Source organism: Podarcis bocagei, assembly GCF_964188305.1.
Source record: "Podarcis bocagei genome assembly, chromosome: 13".
Lineage (NCBI taxonomy): Eukaryota > Metazoa > Chordata > Lepidosauria > Squamata > Lacertidae > Podarcis > Podarcis bocagei.
In genome coordinates, this window is record NC_138138.1 from 34,595,764 (window position 1) to 34,615,890 (window position 20,127).

General features: G+C 39.7%; 1 protein-coding gene and 1 long non-coding RNA gene across 2 annotated transcripts; both read left to right on the top strand.

Annotated features, from left to right (window-relative positions):
- Positions 1-1,431: 1,431 nt before the first annotated feature.
- Positions 1,432-4,368, top strand: LOC308571908. Its single transcript, XR_014001610.1, has 2 exons — positions 1,432-1,755; positions 3,532-4,368. It is a non-coding gene; the product is annotated as an uncharacterized lncRNA (long non-coding RNA).
- A 9,999-nt stretch (positions 4,369-14,367) lies between these two features.
- On the top strand, positions 14,368-19,874 carry LOC308571797 (vomeronasal type-2 receptor 26-like; the record flags this gene model as incomplete). Its single annotated transcript, XM_081167421.1, has 5 exons — positions 14,368-15,098; positions 15,441-15,668; positions 15,819-15,945; positions 16,989-17,895; positions 19,712-19,874. The coding sequence occupies exons 1-5, from the start codon at positions 14,382-14,384 to the stop codon at positions 19,872-19,874; spliced, it is 2,142 nt and encodes a 713-aa protein (XP_081023547.1). The 5' UTR covers positions 14,368-14,381.
- Between the last annotated feature and the right edge of the window lie 253 nt (positions 19,875-20,127).

The window sequence follows — 20,127 nt, forward strand, 5'->3', positions numbered from 1 at the left end:
TTCGATGTTTTTGTTTTGTTTTGAATAAAGTTCTGCAAGTGAAGTTTAGAGCAATCTAATGGGTCTGGACATTGTTTCATTCCAAAAGGAGTCAGTTTTTTTTGCATCTAGTTGCCTCATGCTGCACAATATCTGCAATAGGATGTCCCCATCTTATATTTGTGCATCTGGTCGTTCCTGCATGTAGAACTTTACATTTGTCCCTATTGAAATTCTTGGTGTTAGCTTGGGTCCACGTCTCCAGTCTGTTAAGGTCATCTTGAATTACATGCTAGTTCTTCCTCTTGCTTCAAATATAGCTGAAGAATTTTTAGTATTATTTTTAACCACTCTTGCAAGCATGAGGTGATTCTGAGTTTTGGCCTGGTTGACCTTCTCTCTTCAACTGTTGGCTAGACATATATACTCTTCCTTCATGATTTCCCCTTTCTTCCATTTCTTATGCATGCCCTTCTTAAACCTCAGCCTTATGCAGCCACACTAGTTTCTTCAGATGCCTCCCACTTTTTTTTCTTGTGCCCTATGCCAGCTTAGGCTGGCTCAGGCACACTGTCAAAAACAGCTTGGATTAGAGGTAACTCATGCTGGCTTCCTAAAGTTATGATAGTTCTGTAAGAGAGCTGGCATATATATGAAGCTGGTATAAATTAGGTTGGTGTAACTTCCACTGGCAGAGGTAACCACTACTCCCAGTTTTGTTCAGGAGACGCTGGGAGGCACTACTGTTGCCATAGCAGGCAGATGAGTGAGAACCCTAGCTTTGAGGTTTTTATGACCAAACAGTATAGAAATAAATAAATGCATATATTAGATTAGTGCATTATGCTATCATATGTCTGACTTTTATGACAGTCCATTGAATCCAAACTTCTGTGAACCCAAACTTCTAAACATGTCTGAAATCTATGGAATTTATGGAATGCATGAAGAATTTGAAAAAGAGTCTTGAGGAATGTGAGTTGGTATATATTCATAATGCTGTTTCTTACAGTGACACATGAAAATATATTACATAAATGCAACAAACACCACTGTATCATAGGCAATAACCAAGACACAGACAAGGACTTTCTTTAAGACTTTCTTCTTATTAGCAGGCCCCTGTCATTCAGCTCAGGCCTCAACAAAATAATGTAACATTTTGGAGAAAAGATACAGCCCAGCAGCCCAGCACTAGAGGTTAAGATAGAAAAGATCTCCACTGCTACCATGTATTTCCCTTTAGTGCTCAAGTAAGTTGGAACAAAAGATAACCAAACACTGCAGAAGACCAGCATACTGAAAGTGATAAACTTGGCTTCATTGAAACTATCAGGTAACTTCCTGGCAAAGAAAGCTACAGTAAAACTAACAATAGCCAGGAAGCCCATGTAGCCAAGAACACAGTAAAACATAGTTACAGAGCTCTCATTACATTCTAGTATAATTTCATCAGACACAGAGTGTGTGTCAACATCTGGGAACGGAGGATTAGTTGCCAGCCACACAAGGCAGGTGCCTGCTTGAATGACAGAACAGGAGATGACAATGGAGTAGGCAAGGCTTCTCCCAATCCATTTCTTCACCCTAGATCCTGGCTTAGTGGCCATGAAAGCCAGGACAACTGTGATGGTTTTTGCCAGCACACAAGAAACAGCCACAGAGAATATGATGCCAAAAGCAGTTTGCCGGAGGAGACATGTCACCTTCCAAGGTTTGCCAATGAATAGCAATGCACAAATGAAGCAGAATAGGAGGGCGATGAGGAGAATGTAGGTGAGGTCCCGGTTGTTGGCTTTGACAATAGGGGTGTCATGGTGCTTCATAAAGGTCACTAGGACAAGAGCTGTGATCAAACAAAATGAAAGAGACAAATAGGCTAAAGTGAGCCCCAAAGGCTCTTCAAATGTCAGGTAGCTTACATTCTTGGGAATACACAAATCTCTGTTTTTGTTTGGATAATTTTCATCTGTGCATTCATAACAATCACTCAAATCTGGAAAAGAATAAAATAGTGATTTACCTATCACTACCTTAGTGATAAGTGGTACACATCTCATCAAAGATTGATAGATAGATGATAAATAGATGATAGATAAATGATAGATAGATGATAGATAGATAGATAGATAGATAGATAGATAGATAGATAGATAGATAGATGATAGATAGATAGATAGATAGATAGATAGATAGATATAGATAGATAGATAGATAGATAGATAGATAGATAGATGATAGATGATATGATAGATAGATAGATAGATAGATAGATAGATAGATAGATGATAGATAGATAGATAGATAGATACAAGATAGATGATAGAGGCCCAGTTTTCTAAGTGTAGCTTTTTCAAGATACGAGTTCATAATGAGTTTATTATTTATACCTAAGACTTATATTCAAAAGAATTGAGGTAGCTTACAGCCAAAAGAATAAATTGTTTGTGTGTGTAAAAGAGATATAGGGAGTAGACATCATCGCACTGAGAGCAGGAAGGTTCAATCCTGTGGTGTTCAGCTTCTTAACAAGGGCGCTCCCAACAGAGAAGCCCCTAGAGAAGGAGCAGCAGGTAGGATTGAATCTTATACTTAGTAAAGGATCTGATTTGCATGGAGCATATTATTCCTCTTGCACAAGTACCTCCCCAGAAGGAATGACTCATAGGAAGGAGGAGCAACCTGAATCCTGTAGGGTAGAATCACTTGCTTACCAGCTGCTAAGTGAAGGATTTCATCCTGCATGGTATTGCATTAAGGGGTGGTGCGGTGACCATGAAGAGGTAGATAATAGCCAGGAAAGAGAAGCTAAATGAGAAAGCCTGCATCCCAAATTCCAACAGCTTCCCCACCCCACCCCATCCCTACCTTCACTGGGAAATACATGAATGGCCAAGTAGCTTCGGCCTACTTTATTTATGCAGTATCTCCTTCTTCCCACCTAACTCCTGCCTTTCCTTTCTGCCTTATGCCTTTCCCTTGGGAAGCCCTAGATTATTCTGGGTCACCAACCTTCAACAATCCAAAGCTGTCTCAAGCCAAGTTGAGTGTCACCTCGAACAGCCCAAATCTGCCAAATGTGGATAAAAACTTTGATTCAGCTGAATCACTTGCACAGTTGTAGTAACAGACCTATTACTGCATATCTGAGAAAGCAACATGAGATGGGGAGAACTCAATTCATCCCTTTCTAGTGATGTGTACATGCATTTGCTGGTATGCTTAAAAGTATCCTCATGATGAGGAATGTGGCCTGATCAGGAATGTGGCCTTATCTTCACAAGGCGACTTATAAACATGTTCAGGCAAATGCACTGACAAGGCTCCTTCAGACTTTTCTTTTGATCACACAGAAGGCAGAAGTGGAGGAGGAGGTGTGGCTAGTGATATTTGGGGGCGGGGATATTGCACATGCCTATCTCCATATACGTGTTTGCATTCATGTATCCCAGCTGAACACTGAATGATGACTATTTGAATATGAGTAGTATAAGGAGGGGCACATGATTCTCCAGAGAGAAACAGTACAAATTATTTTTTATTCTTCTTCAGGTTCACATCCAGTCCCAGTAGAAGAAAACAAAAACAATTTTGTATGCTATGTCGGGTTGGACCTAATCTTTGTACAGTCTATTATTTACCTTCCTGGTCTGAAATCTTCCCTTCTGGACATGGGATGCAATCATAGCAGCAAAATGGCTCCCCCTCCTTCACTTTCTTGCTGGAACCAGGATGGCAGCTCTCAGTACACACAGAAAGAGGTCGTGTCTAAAAGAAAGAAGACTTTTACTGGGGGTGCAGACATCCATGGGATTCACTATTCCATGGTTTCATCCTATAATACTGTGCTACTTGTGGGATAAAACAGCTGAGGCCCATCATATATTCAAAACTAATAATAGTTTTCGAATGGTCAGTTGATATATGTTTCCATACATTTATTGTGTTTCTATCCACATTAATTACCTTTTGTGGAGTTTGCCCTTATTTCGCAAATTTTTAAAAGTACACAGAGACACACGCACACACACAAAGACAGTGACTTTCTTCTCATACAAGTATTAAAGAATAGCTACCAGATTGCTGGCTGGTGAATCTTACCTGGTTAAACCAAATGTGCCATGTTATGGCATCTTCATTGATGGTGAATGCTTGGCCTGGGTGAGCCTTGGGATCCATCTTCCCAACTTTCACTACAGGTTTGTCTCCAGAATTAACCCAGTTGGTAACATCAAATCCAGCTACAAACTGTCTGTTATTATCAAAGGAAACCATTTCCCCCACGCTGTTGTTAAATGAGATACTTCTCAGGGAATGATGGAGCTACATTGAAAGGGATACCAAAGAAAATTTGTGGCAGTTGTCAAAATAAAGCAACCTCACAATGCAGGTCACAATCAAAAGTCTTTGTTGTTGTTTAAACCCATTAATGCTTGAACATTTTTTCCTGATCAAAAGTGATGGAGTGGAATCTTTCAGATAAAATAGTAATGGTGTGTGCAGAATGAACAGAAGACAAGCACTGTTTGGGCTGGTTTGAGTAGCTGTGCACATGAAAATATTTCACCAACCCATTCACCAATTTAAGCTATTGAGATAACACTAGTTCATTTTTGTGAAGATGTGGGAAGATGGAGCCTATCCATCACTATACTAAACAACACAGGAGGTGATTCAATTTGAGCCAAAAGTGCAGCAGTATGATCTGGGCTAATGTTAACCTCCTGGGCCCCAAGAAGAAGAAACAAGATTGCTGTATGAAAGTTGAACTTTTTTTCTTTCATTTTGGATTGTTGTAACTAGAATTAAGATGAAAATATGAGATCATAAAGAATTTAGCAAACATTTTGTTTGCACATTATGATCTATTATTTCACTCAAAATATTCCGTTCATCTACAAGCGAACTTTAAGTTCCTTACCAGCAATGTAAGTTGTTTTTGATGTTTCAGTCCTTCTTCCTCCACCACTGCACTTCTTTTGAGTCTAGTGAAGGACATTTTATGGAAAGCATTGGCAACAACATAGACAGCATTGTAGATGCTGTAGCTATGGCCAGTCATGCTCATTTCAAAAAAGGAATGAGGGAGGCTTTCCAGTTTCTCCTTCCCAGTGCAAAAGTCCCCCTTCTCCTCATCCACAGCATGAATTGGAAATCCACAACCAAAGGCATTTTGCCAGAAGTCCCTGATAAAACCATCTCCTGTCCTGTTGAATGGATTTATGCTCTCAACAAACTCATGAAACTGTGGGACATCATTGGAGTGAATTCTGAAGGCAAGAGCACCGTAGAATAGTTCATCATCCCATGACTTTTGAAAAACAAATGAAGTATGTTCCACCTGCACTGTTCCTATCCAGACTTTACCTTTTGATTCACCTGACTTGTGTTCTTGTTGTGCTATATATGGAAGAAATCTAAAAAATGCCAAGGAATACGATTCCCCATAGGCAACCAATACATTGGCTTTGCTGCCCATTACTTCATCATGTATTTTTGCGCCCTCTTCTAGCACATTCTTAACGTCAGCAATAAAAGTCAATATTGGAATTCTTTTTATGAAAGCAAAACAGACCCCATTCTGGGAAAACAGTGGAACTACAGTTTGCACAAATCTTTCTCCATCTGAGGTATCCATAACAACAAGCCCAATCCATGTCCACCCAAAATGCAGAAGTAAAGAAAGAATTCCTGTATACTGACTGGCTTCATTAGGGACCATCTGGTAGAAGGGAAGACCTGGAGTTTTATCATTCATCACTGGAGCAGGGCTGTATGTTAGCTAAAGATAAATGGAAAGTGGAAATGGAAAATAAGATGCTTATATTTCTGCAGTAACATAACTGTAAGTTAGGTGTACATTTTTGAAGGGGTTGGGTAGCTACCCAACAAGACGTTCTCAGATGTTTTGCCTGAACCTGAATCTCTTGATTTGGACATGTCTGGTTATAAACCTTTCAACTACCTATCCCTTAGTCCAAGTGGCCATAAGCTGCATTCAGGGGTTTGGTGGTGTGTCTGTAAAATACAATTAAATATAATACAACACAGCGTATTACAATTGGCACAAGACAAACTATTAAGTGGTCTCCCAAGATCCATAGCAATTGTCAGTGACTTGGAACCACTGCCCCAATCCATTTACTTACTGCAACTAAACCAAAGTATGTGGTACTCTAATACTGACATAATAATCCTCTACCTATTATCTATGATACCATTTCACTACTTGCTCTGTTGCTTCCCTGCTCTATTTTGTTATATGTTAAGTGCCTTGGGATGGGAACCTTCCATATCTGTTCTTACTAAGGTGTCATGCACACGAATGGAGCTTAATAAAAATAACAATAATCAGTGCTTTTTTAAAAAAAAAAGTTTAGGGGTACTTTCATTTTCCTATTCATATTGAAAAACTGCCCTTCAATGAGGCCAAACGTGGATTCAAAAAATGTTTAGGGGTATGCGTCCCCCTGCGTCCCCCCAGAAAAAAAAGCACTGGCAATAATATCAACACACATGTACATCCTACCTGTGGAATCTTGGAAATATCCAAGGCATTTGCCACATGAAGGGAGATTTCGGAGTCCAGTCCCCCAATGACTGCTATTAGATTATTCTGGATATTGCATATGTAATTGGGGACAAATCTCTCCAGAGTTGAAGTAAGTAGTATAGTGGCATGATAGGTCGCCTTGGCATTGAAATAGCTGTCATAAATGTGGAAGCCCAGGGTGATATTGGGTAAGATCTGAGGGTTTTCATTGATCTCCTTTACTGAGAAGGCCACAGCCAGGATGTGTTGGTAATTATTAGGTACTATACTAGAATGATAGTTCCATTGTGTATCAGAAGGATATAACAAGAACAAGAACATGCCACTCTGACCTGCCTAGTCATCATCAGGATTGTTTCAGTATAGAGGCTTATTCAAATACAAATTACAAAAATATTAAACAGCTGCCAATATCACTGTTTATCATTAAAAAATGCAACACTGATACATCTCTGGTAAAGTACTATTTACAGTAGAATGCACTAAAATGATCCATGTGATTTAAATTAATTTGAAAATGTGATTTAAGGCAGTCTCAAACCTATCCACTCTTTGCAATTGTGTTCTAATACAATACGCTTTCTACTGATAACATCCTTTTTCTGCACTATCAGCATTCATCACCCAATGTCTTATTTTTGCCCTTTTTATTTAACCTTTCATAGATAGGTATTTATACATATTTATAACAAAATAAAAAGTTTAATGAAACAGAATTGTACAAGAAGATGAAATAAAACAGAGGATGGAGGAACTAATATAATTCAATTAAAGAATATTACACTTTCATTGGCTGATAGATTCCTATTATTTCGATCAAACTAAAGAAACAATTTTTGAAGCAATCTCTTTTATCTTCTACAGAATAGAAAGGAATTTTCACAGAGGATGAATGCATAAATTGAGAGAGGAAGATGTAAGATGGGATGATGTGTAAGTGAATTGGAGGAACTTGGTGACATGCAGGAATTGATAAAGTAGGATAAGATAGTGCTTAAAACATTTCTAGGATAGTTACTCCATTCCAATGATTAATAGGATCCTCCCCACTGAGCATTAATGTAAGGCCAAAGTCAGTGCCATGGACCCAATCATTATGAGTCATAAGGTCACTTCTTCCATGGCCATATAAAATTAAATCAGCGTCTCCTCCCCCTCTTTTTTTGCATTGATTTAATTGTATTAGCATTTTTACAATCTAACACCATAATTCACTACTGGGAGCCTGATGCTCCAAAAACTGATCTTACTGCAATGCCTCACCTCCGAGCAGAAAAGAAAGGGGGGGGGGAAGGAAAGGTAGGAAATAGATTTTTTCAAAAAAATAAAAAAGGCAGCACTTCCTCACATTAAGTCTTCATTCAGTGTTGGAGGTGGCTGTTCAGTGAAGTCTATTGAGCTAGAGACAATGAAGCTCTGAGAAGCAATGACACCAATGATGAGGTCTCCATTCTGATAGTATCTATGAACAGGCTGAGGTGGGTGCTGGACCTTGCACATATGAATGTGAGTTTCAGATGTTATATGGGGAAGCAGTACCAGCAGCAAAACCACTAATGCCATTATGCTAAGCAGAAATGCTCGTTATTCTACTATATTTGTAGGTTTTTCTCTTTTTATCTATGACGCTATGCATAAGGAATATGATTTTAATGGCCTGACCAGAATGTTCAGACAGTTTTCTAAGAAACCTGAAATCAAGATCCCTGAACACAAATATCAGTAATCATACTAATGTTCCTGTTTCTAGTGCCTAAACCTTTCTCTGAATGCAAGAAGGTATATTTATGACATCCTTCACATACAATATGATCTCTTGATTTTAATTTTAACTTTGCCTTAGAGCTTTTTTTTTTTTTTTGCTTTTTTTTACAAGCAGCAGAATTGATTACACTCTTTATGATAATTAATGGGTGAAGTAATTGCCAAGCCAAAGTCAGGGAATTGTGGATTTGAAGAAGAAAATAATTCTTGTGTGTTAGCAGAAGTTTTGAACTTATTTGAACAGAAATAATCGTGGCGGGCTTGGACTGGCCTATGGCAAGGAAAGAATGAGTCTTAGGTGTGGGACTAGATAGAAGATTCATGTTTTTTAAACTAGGTTTTGATTGATTTTATAAATGGAAGGATTGAAAATAAGAGTGTTTCAGTTCCTTGAATGAGAGGGAGTCATGGCAAACTCTCATTCACAAATGCAAACATATTGCTCATAATTGTAATTTATGGGCATCCTGTAGCAGCAGCACTAAACTAGAGGGCTTAGAAGATGTTCTACAAGTATCTTCTTTAGAGTGGGAGACATGGAAAATGAGCAGAGAAAATGTCTAAGCCTCTGTTCCAGAGGGTTGTCAGTCCTCCACTCACTGTTAGAGTGTGGTTGGTGCAGCTATGTTTCTTAGCACCATTGCAACTGATGCTGTTCACAATAATGAAAGCAGTTTTTGAAAACAATCCACCAATTTAATAGCTTTTAAGAGTTCATGCATAAATTAATAAATAAACTAGGGTAAATGAAAAGGGCCCATGAGCGTTGTCATTGCTTATTCCAAATAAATACACAGAACGGAAGAATCAAACAAACAGAAAATACTTTATGTAGAGAATGTTGAAATTGAAAATTTAGTAAGGGCTGGCTGAATTTTCCTGAACTTTTTTGGGGGGATGAAAGCAATTTCCACCAGGACACTGCTGACAAATTCTGTATTCAAGCTATATGGCAATCCTAGGAAAATACCTCTACTAAATATTTAATGTATCCATTTCTATCACTGAGGTTCATTCATAGGAGAGATTCATTGGACCCATTGCTGTAATACTTGTTACTGCTTTGATTCAAAAAGTGAATTCTATTGTATATGAGAATGCCTCTGAGAGTTTCCTTCTAAGATAGCTACCATCAGATTTCAGAACTTAAAAACAATTAATGTGTCTCAAAAAGCTCCACTGAAAGAACAGAGACTCGTTTTTCAGTTCATTCTTCTTATGAACTTTTCCATATTGCTTAGTTCCGGCCGCAAGACAATAATGTAGGTAAAGGTAACATTTTGGAGAAAAGATGCAACACAGCAAGCCAGCCCTGGTAGGTAAGATAAAAAAAATACCCACAGCAACCATCAATCTTCGCTTCGAGCTCAGATAGGTTGGAACAAAGGCGAACCACACACTGCAGAAGACCAACATGCTGAAAGTGATCAACTTATCTTGAACTTACTGACTGGTAATTTCCTGGCAAGGAAAGTCACAGAAAAACAGGCAATGGCCAAGAAGCCCATGTAGCACAAGACACCATAAAACACACCCCTCATTACATTGTAATATTATTTCTTCAACAACTGACTTACTATCAGCATCTGGAATTGCAGGGGAGGGTGGGTTGAGTAGAGAAGCTTAAGCAGATTCCCAAAGGTTGTTCATAAAATAAGAATGTCAAATCTTTGGGAATACACACATTCTATTTCCAGTTTGGATAATCTTTACTGGTGCATTTATAATAGTCATTCATGTCTGAAAGAAGAATAGATGTAATCAGACCCAAAAGTATGCCACAAATCTCTCAAAACATAAAGTAGTTGTTTTTATCAGAGTTTAATGTATGTATTTCTTCATTGCCCTATTTGCTGATCCTGTAAAATATGTAATGAAAAATGATATACTTATGAGCAGGAAATGCAGAATGGTAATGCCTCTGAAGTTTATTATATATGAGAAAAATACATTTCTTTTAACAACAACAAAAAATAAATAGTAACAGTAAATAAATAGTAACAATCACTTAACAAAAAAAAATTTAAAATAGCAAAGAAAAGAGAACACAAACAGAGCAGACAAAGATACATTTAGGTCCGTATTCTCTTTGGATGTCCAATCAGATACCTATATGAAGCTCACAAACAGGATTTGAACACAATAACTGTTTCCTGCTCATGTTTCCCAGCCACTGATATTTAGAGGGATATCAGCTTAGATCCTAAAAATAATGAGTGGTGTTCAATGAAGTTTTATTCAAAGTAGATCTATTGGAATTAATGGACCTGACATCACCAAGATAATTAATTTTAATATGCCTACTGTGAGTACAACTTCATTGCATATCATATAAAGCCGTACCTTAGAAGTCAAATGGAATCCGTTCCAGAATTCTGTTTGACTTCCAAAACATTTAGAAACCAAACCGCGGCTTCTGATTGGATGCAGGAAGCTCCTGCAACCAATTGAAAGCCACGGAAGCCCCATTGGACGTTTGGCTTCCAAAAATAGTTTGCAAACCAGAACACACACTTCCGGGTTTGCAGCGTTCAGGTGCCAAAACATTCAAGAACAAAGCTGTTCGAAAACCAAGGTACGACTGTAACTTCATCCACCATGAAAATAATAAAAATAAAAATTTATAGGTATTTCTTTTACTGGTTTATTCTGCTTGTGTTCTCACTTCCTCTCCTGTCTGATGTAACTGTGATTTGTGCCCCGAGGCCCCCAAGCCCTTTCCCAGTAAATAAATTCAAACAGACACATAATTTTAGTTTAAGTTTTTGGGCAAAATTTAGGCCACAACTTTATTGATTACAAAACAAATTGAGCGGTATTGGCCTAGGCATTGGCCAGGGACTATAATTGCCTCCTGCCTCTCTGGCTAGCAGTCTGAAAGGGTAAGCACCAAACCAGGGTAACAACATTGGTGAAGATTGATTGAAGCTCACCCCGGTGTTCCTGTGGTCTTGGAATGGCCCTAGCCCCTCAAGCAGACTTCAGACGAGATCCAGGACCCACAAATTACTTTAATGGAATACCCTAATTCTGGAAGAGCAGGTAATGGCCACACCTCCCCTCCCACACATTTCTATAAACCAGTGCCTAACCACCAAACTTTACAAAATTGTGATGATTGCTAAGGGGGTAGGTGAAAACCAAGTGGCCGAAGCTAAGCTGCCAAATGGAAAAATTCCTACCCAGCCCCTGCTCCAAAGCAGGCGACCCAATCCAAAGCAAGGCCAATTGAGCAGCACCAAATTGGGGGGGGGGTGTTCGGCAGCATGAACCACTTCAAACCACTGATTGTGTCCTAAAAGAGGCATAGACAAAGTCTTGTACTCAGTAGGTTTTTGGACTCAAAATCCCATCTGCCTGGTCTGTCATCAGTTACGATGGGGTTGGGGGGGGTCTAACAACTTTTGGAGGATTCACTTTGGGTACCCCTGTTCTGCAGCAAGACAATCTCATGCTCAAACATCCCCTTTTTCCCTGGCTCTGAACAAATTTCTTGTTTCTTACAGCTAATTCAGTTGCCCCTTGAGATCCTTAATGGACTGGAAAAAGTAAAAAGTTAATTTCAGACATGAAAAACATGTCCTCAGTAATTCCACATGGAATGCTCCTTGTTGAATTGGTGACTTCTTCCTTTTTAATTATCCAAAGTACTCTAATTAACAAGCTACTTTTCAGCACTACAGTGCAGTTTACTGTGGACTCCAGCAAAACTAATAGCACAGTTCTGAATAATTGTATAAATATACCCTCCAGAAATCTAGGACTGGTTTAGGAATTAAGACTATTAGACAATATTGTGTCAGTCTGATTTCTGACCCTATATATTTTAGTCCTGAGCTTTTTGAGATAAAAATAAGAAATCTGCATCTAGAGAAAACATTTCTACCCACAATGCTGTTATTGTTCCTCTTGCTTCTGGTACTGCTTCCTCACATGGTAAGCAAAGCGCACATCATTAAGCGCATGGTTGATGATCCAGATCCTCCGCTTCATGAGTACCACCAGTCAGGAGACCTAATCATTGGAGCTATCGCTTCCCACACTTTCATCATCTCCAATGCAATCAGCTTCATTGAAAGACCCCCATCACCTTTGCCTGAAGAGCTTGCGTAAGGGCTTAACTATAATATTTTGTAAACTAATATTAGTTATTAGTCTTAATTTTCATTCCATTAAGTATTTGTTTGAAAGGCAATAATCTATCCAAAGAAACAACTGTTATTTAAAAAAAGGGGGAAAGCTATGCCCAGTCATTTGTATCAAATATCATATCCTGAAGATCTTAAATTATACCATTTTGGAACACCCTGCTCTGAATTGCTACTTTACTGATAAAGAATAGGAAAGCATATGTTTTGATGAACAATGGTAACATTTGGTTGTTGTTGATTTAAAATTTGTATGGGCCACCTAAAGGTAAGGTTACCTCAAGAAAATTGTTAGATGAATATGAATAATGAGATATAGAATACATTATTTTTATAACATTTGCAATACTTTTTACAACATGTGATGGTTCCTTATGATTCAGAATACAACTTACCTTCTAGTGCAGTACCTAAGAATTATCAGCACATCCTGGCCTTGGCATTTGCAGTAAAAGAGATCAATGAAAACCCTCAGCTCTTACACAATGTCACCTTGGGCTTCCACATCTATGACAGCTATTTCACTGACAAGTGGACCTACCATGCTACAATGCTACTCATATACACCCTGGGAGGCTTTGTTCCAAATTACAACTGTGATGTCCAAATGAACCTGATTGGGGTCATTGGGGGACTGGACCCCCCAACCTCACTTCAAGTGGCAACACTGGTGGATATTTACAAGATTCCACAGGTATGATGAGTCTCTTTTGTGTGTGTGTGTGTGTGTGTGTGTGTGTGTGTTGTTCTATACAGTGCTTTTTTCTTTTTTGAGAAAAAAAGGTGCCAGTACTCACCATGAGGTTGTTAAAGAAAAGGCCACAATGTTAACATTTGGAGAGAGAAAGATTCACCTATGTACCATTGAGTACCCCCAGGAAAAGCACTGGTACTATGTGTACTTTTACAATTTTAGTACTTTGTCACATTTCCTCTTTTTTTGGTATACACAGAGAATAATATAATTACATGGCCATTGCTTCCTATAAATGTCAAATCTCATCTGTGAAATAAACCTCTGTGCATGTTCTTAAATTAATAATAATAAAAAAATCCCTAGTTGTTATTTATGCTACTGAGAAGTTGACTGGCTCAGCCACAGGAAAGGAAAAGCCACTAACATTTCAAGTTTACTGAAAATATTATTGACAAAATGTGGGTGTATTTTTCTACGGACATTCTGTCTATTCAACACTGGTCCTACTCATATTAAACCAATGAAGTTAATGCATATGCAATTTGAAGTTCCAGGGTTTGTGTTTCCCTTGAAATGAGGTACAGTAGAGACTGCATAGTCTTTATGAGGCATACATGGTTTGCTTATGCATATATACACCCTGAGCCTATGATGGAGAGGTTCACAGCATTAACACCCCAAAAGGGTCTTACTTCTCCAATAGCCACAGCCTCTGATTCAAGAAGAAATGAAGCATGGCTATCTCTCTCTGGCTTCCTAGCCTGCTATTTCCAGCTTCTAACTTACACACAAACACAACTCAGCTTTGTCCTGGTCATTTCTAACTAACTGCCAATGAGTTGAGAGAAGGGCACCCACCCATTTGTTATCAGACACAGAGACACTTCCTTTGTTACGTTAACTACCCATACTTGAGGGCTGTTATCAAGAAGCCTGTCTGGTTATTTAACCATTTGAATCCTTAGATTTAAACATTTGCTGGTTCTAGCTGTTAAGAACCTTCTAAGGGTCTTATGTATGTAAGCATACAACCTACTTCCTCCTCCAAATTCATAAGAATACAATCCCATTCTTTCCTCTCTGCTCTTTTCTTTAGCTCATCTATGGCCCTGCTCCAGTGATGAATGATAAAACGCCAGGCATACCATTCTACCAGATGGTGCCCAGAGAAGACAGTCAGTTTGCAGGGATTCTTTCTTTGCTGCTACATTTCAGGTGGACTTGGATTGGACTCCTAACTATGGATAATGACAATGGAGAAAGATTTGTGCAAAGTGTGGTTCCGCCTTTTTCTCAGAGTGGTATCTGCTTTGCCTTCATAGAAAGAAGCCTAACATTTACCATTGTCACTGATATTCATGACATGATTAACAAGGGGGGTAAAATACATGACAAAATCATAGACAGTAAAGCCCATGTAGTGGTGGCATATGGAGAATCCTATGGGATTGCGTTGTTGAGATGGTTTCCATATCTGTCGGGACAAGAACATATAGAGAAGAAGTCAAAAGGTATAGTGTGGATAATAACAGCCCAGACTGACCTCACTTCAATGGTCTATCAGAGGACTTGGGATACAGAAATAATTCATGGATCTCTCTCATTTACAATTCACGCCAATGATCTACCAGAATTTCAAGAATATGTTAGAAGCAGAAACCCATCCAGCACCACAGGAGATGGTTTTATCAAGGACTTCTGGCAACAGGCCTTTGGCTGTGTATTCCCAAATACAGATGCGGTCAAGGTGGATGGAGACATTTGCACTGGGGAGGAAAAGCTGGAGAGTCTGCCTGCATCTTTATTTGAAATGAGCATGACCTCCCACAGCTACAGTATCTACAATGCTGTCTATGTTATGGCCCATGCTTTACATGCTATGTCCTCATCTAGTCTCAAGCACAGTGTAATGAAGAACAGAGGTATGCAGAAATGTCCGGGCCAATGCCTTTGGCAGGTAATGAATATTAGAGATAGAGGAAAAGTCATTCTGTGTATATTTAAATGTATACAAACACACTCCCCAAATTAATACATAAATATAAATGCAGCTTTCCTCTGAAATTGGAAACTATTCTAATTTTACAATGGTGTTCTCCAATCGAATAATGTGAACGAGAAAGGAACATGTATTGGGGGGAATGTGAGCCCCAAAATGTGAATTTTAATGAAAATAGCATTCATAATATGTTCTATTTGGGAAACCTTGCAAAAATGGAATCTATTTCACATTTATCACTTTACATACAAGCTCAAATTGCAGTATTTTCCAATTCTTGCTCTTTCCCTTTCAATTCAGCTCCACCGGTTTTTGAAAGGTGTCTCATTTAACAACAGTGCAGGGGGGAAAGTTTCATTTGACCAGAATGGGGAGTTAGCAGCTGGTTTTGATATCATGAACTGGATTTTTGCCACAAACCAATCCTTTCATAGAGTGAAAGTTGGGAGGCTGGATCCCCAAGCTCCTCCAGACCAAGCGTTGAAAATCAATGAGGATGCTATAAGATGGCACAGGGGATTTAACCAGGTAGGGACAATTTTGGATAATACTCTACTGCCCCTATTAAATGCTGGATTTTGTGAATGTTGTGTAACTTTCGAGAATTGCTCTTGATTTTAAGGGTTCCAAGATCCTTATCATCAAGATTATCATTAACCCCTTTCACTTACACTTTAGGCACAGCCTCTATCTGTGTGCAGTGAGAGTTGTTACCCTGGTTCTTGCAAGAAAGTGAAGGAGGGTGAGGCATTTTGCTGCTATGATTGCATTCCATGCCCAGAACGGAAAATTTCAGACCAGAAAGGTAAAAATGTTATATACAGCGTTACCAGACAGATGTAGCTCAGCTTCCTTTTAATAATTGGACATGGAGACTTGGGTTTCTTTTTGAGCAGCAGAATATCAGCTGAAGAAACACTTTTCCATGCCTTTCAAAACCAGACATTTCTTTCTGTCAACAGAGTTGAGCTTAATTTCCTTAAATAGATTGCCATGGCTTTCATTTGTGCACCAGTGGATAATTTCTAGTGCAACATTCAAAAACATATGGTTGTAATGTCTTAATGTCTTCTTAAATCAGACATTTAAGCATTGTAATATACTTGAGCTTAGCCTTGAATATTGTTGTAGGTTTGGAGGTGATGGTGCGTTGAAAGATTCCATTGCTAACTGGGCAGTGGTAAGATAATGTCCTTAGTGTGTCACTTAAGCACCTTCATAAACATCCCTTTAATTATTTAGGCTGTGGCTGGGCACTAAGACCCCCATCCTAAAATAACGATATGGATTACAATATCATTATTGTAATCTGGCCAGTACAAATAGTACTTTCTGGGCAAATGGATGGGCTTCATAAGGATCTCTTTAATTAGGTAATGGCTGTGGCTGGGCATTATGACCCCCATCCTAAAATAATGATCTGGGTTACAACTAAGTGATGGTTCCTTCTGTGCAAATGGATGGGCCTTCCCCCACCCCACCCCACCTGGCAGGTAGACAGATAATCATAGCCTTGTGGTGTGTGAGAGCTGAGTTGGAAACAGGCAGAAGGCTGAGAAGTTGAGAGACAAAGACATGCTGGATTTGTGCTACATCCAAAGTTGTGACCAATGGAAAAATGAGATCTGTTGATGCAGTCAGTGCTGTGAATCTCACCATCTTATGACTGTGGTGACAATTACCTTTGCTTTTAATGCCCCTCCACACCAAACCCACAACAAAAGTCAAGGCTAAGCTCATTACAATACTCAAATGTCTGATTTACAAAGGCATTAAAAGATTACAGCCATATGTTTATTGCATGAGGCTGTAATTTCTAGCTTCACAAAAATTCTATCCTTTTTTCAGATGCAATTGATTGTTATAAATGCACAGATGAAAAATATCCAAACGAAAGACAAGACCAATGTATTCCAAAGGATGTCAGCTTCTTGTCTTATGAAGAACCTTTGGGCCTCTGTTTAGCCTCTTTAGCTCTTTCATATTCTATGATCACAGCTCTAGTGCTGGCAACGTTTATAAAACACCACAATACTCCCATTGTCAAAGCCAACAACCGGGATCTCACCTATACTCTCCTCATCTCACTCCTGCTTTGCTTCCTTTGTGCATTTCTGTTTATTGGAGAACCCCGTATGGTGATGTGTCTCTTCCGACAAAGTGCTTTTGGCATCATCTTCTCATTGGCTGTGGCTTGTGTGCTGGCAAAAACCATCACGGTAGTTCTGGCTTTCATGGCCACCAAACCTGGATCCAAAATGAGGAAGTGGGTGGGAAAGAGTCTGGCCAGCTGCATTGTTCTTTCCGGCTCCCTCCTCCAAGCACTTATTTGTACTGTTTGGCTTGCAACCTCTTCCCCATTCCCAGATGTTGACATGCACTCCTTCACTTCAGAAATTGTATTAGAATGCAATGAGGGGTCTGTGATTATGTTCTACTGTGTGCTTGGCTACCTTGGTTTCCTGGCATTTGTCAGTTTCACTGTGGCTTTTCTTGCCAGAAAGTTACCTGGCAGTTTCAATGAAGCCAAGTTCATCACTTTCAGCATGTTTGTCTTTTGCAGTGTTTGGTTATCATTTATTCCTTCCTACCTGAGTACAAAGGGAAAATACATGGTGGCAGTGGAGATCTTCTCTATTTTAACTTCTAGTGCTGGACTGCTGGGTTGCATCTTTTCCCCAAAATGTTACATAATTGTCTTGAGACCTGAGCTGAACAACAAGGATCAGCTGATCAGGAGAAAACCTCAAAGAATGTAATTTTGAAATATGTAGAATAATACATTATGGCACCTTTAGAGGAAAAAGAAGGAAAAATCTCAGGGGAATTGTTTAATGAACCACCTCCACAAGGGAGACTTTTTTTCAGTTTGAGTTCTTGAATGCTATGGTACCCTATTCAAGAATTAGGTGTTTTTTTTTAGAACTACCAGATGGCTATCCTTGGATATGGAGCCAACAGAAGCAACCTCATCTAAAGACAGCTTTTGATGTCTACAATGTCTAAAATATATATTAAATGAAACAAACAGATCCTGCTATAATTGAAGGTGAGGCATCACAGATATATCATGAAGAATAGTCGGTCAGAATTATGATGAGATGAGTTTGTGATAAGTATTTATTCCTAAACAAGCTCTTAATGGCTTATGCCCAGATGAGAAGATAACACCTTAAAGAAAAACAGAATCAAGAGAGATATCGAAGCTCAGCATCCAGTTAGGACCCAGTTTATTAAAGCAGCTATTGGAATAGGGGAGCCTCCCAAAACCAGTTGTTCAGAGAATTACCAGTTAAGGGAACTGCCCTAAGGCACATTTAAACAAAGCTTTTACGGGGTTTGCAAACACAATACATTACTAAGTCAGAGCATTCATGCATGCATCAAGAGAAGTCACAGGTCAAGGGGTTCAAACTGTCTTGCTTCAAAGTCACAGGTCAAGGGATTCAAACTGTCTTGCTTCACTGCCTTATTTATTTATTATTTATTTATTAATTCCTTCATTATCTTGTGTACCCAGTACTCTGGAGTCTCTGGAAAAATGCTTCACCCACCTATCGTCCATCTTCCTTGACAATCAGTTCTCCAAAACATCCTTAACTATTCTTACCATTTCCTACAATTTGGGGAATCTCAATGAATGTAGAGCAGTGTTTCCCAAACTTTTTTGGGCAACGGCACACCTGTCTACTGAAAAAAAATCTCGCGGCACACCACCATTAAAGCCCCGCCCCGTGACGTCAGCGCGCAGCGTCACGCCGGGAGGGACGCACGAAAGTGAAAGTTTTTTCCCTCCCCCCTCAGTCCCTCGCTCGGAATTCAGCTCGTTTGGGGCATCGCTCCGGCTGCTCCCTCTCCCGCCGCGCAGGAGCGATGCCTCTCTCTGGCTCTCCCTCCGCGCAGGCTGAGGGAGGGAGGGAGGTGCGCGTGTGACCCGTCTCTGCTGGGAGACCAAACCCAGCGAGGCAGAGTCGCGCGGAGGCGCCCAGGCAGCGCTGCCGGCTGCGAGGAGGAGCGCCAGGCAGCAGCAGGAGGAGCGGCCTCTCCTCGCCGCCGCCGCCCCGCCTCTCGCCGCCCGACTCGCCCGCCTCCCTCCAGGCAACATCTCGCGGCACACGAGGCAACGTCTCACGGCACACTCGTGTGCCGCGGAACACCGGTTGGGAAACACTGATGTAGAGCATGTAGCCTACATCCTGTATATCCTGATTTGTTGTGCCCTCAAACTATTCAAACAATCCTTTAGATATAGACAGGTGAGGAATATAGTAGTTCAGAGGTTCTCACAAGGCATCATAAGGATACAGAAATAGAAGAATCAAACCATTCATTTATACATAGTTCATATAGAGAAAATAAATGCAATTATCATAAATAAATAATTATAATGAGTTGCTAATATATATGTATATGAAGTTGGTGGTGTGCAAACCACCTAAAATGCCAATATAAGAGTTCAACTGAAAGTGAATGGCCTTAAAGGAGTGGCACATAGCTGGAATGATGATCAACCACATGACTTTCAGGCTTCAATTGTCTGTATCTATGAAGATTCACCCTGTCTTCCACAGATCATCCATCGTGCCTTCACACCCTTACGAGGCACCTAGACATGCACCTGCATTTCCTGTCTTGGTAGAAGGAGAGGAAGAGTACGAAACAGAATTAATTCTAGACCAGAATGTAAAGAAAGAAGTTGTGATACCTGATTGCATGGAGGGGGTATGGTCTTGAAGAAAGACCATGAGAGTACACAGAGCATGTCCATGCCCCACACTTGCAAAGGGTGTTCCATACTGTTGGGAAACTGTCTACGTGCAGCTACTCACACAGAGTCAATTAAGGTTTGGCAGACAGCCAGAAGGTCATGTGAAGGAGTAAGTCTGCCGGGTGATAACAGAGACATTGAGACAGCTCCCTGATTGGTCAAGCTCTCTCAAAGGAGTGATAATTAATGGCCTACTAACTGGAATGTGTTATTTCAGAG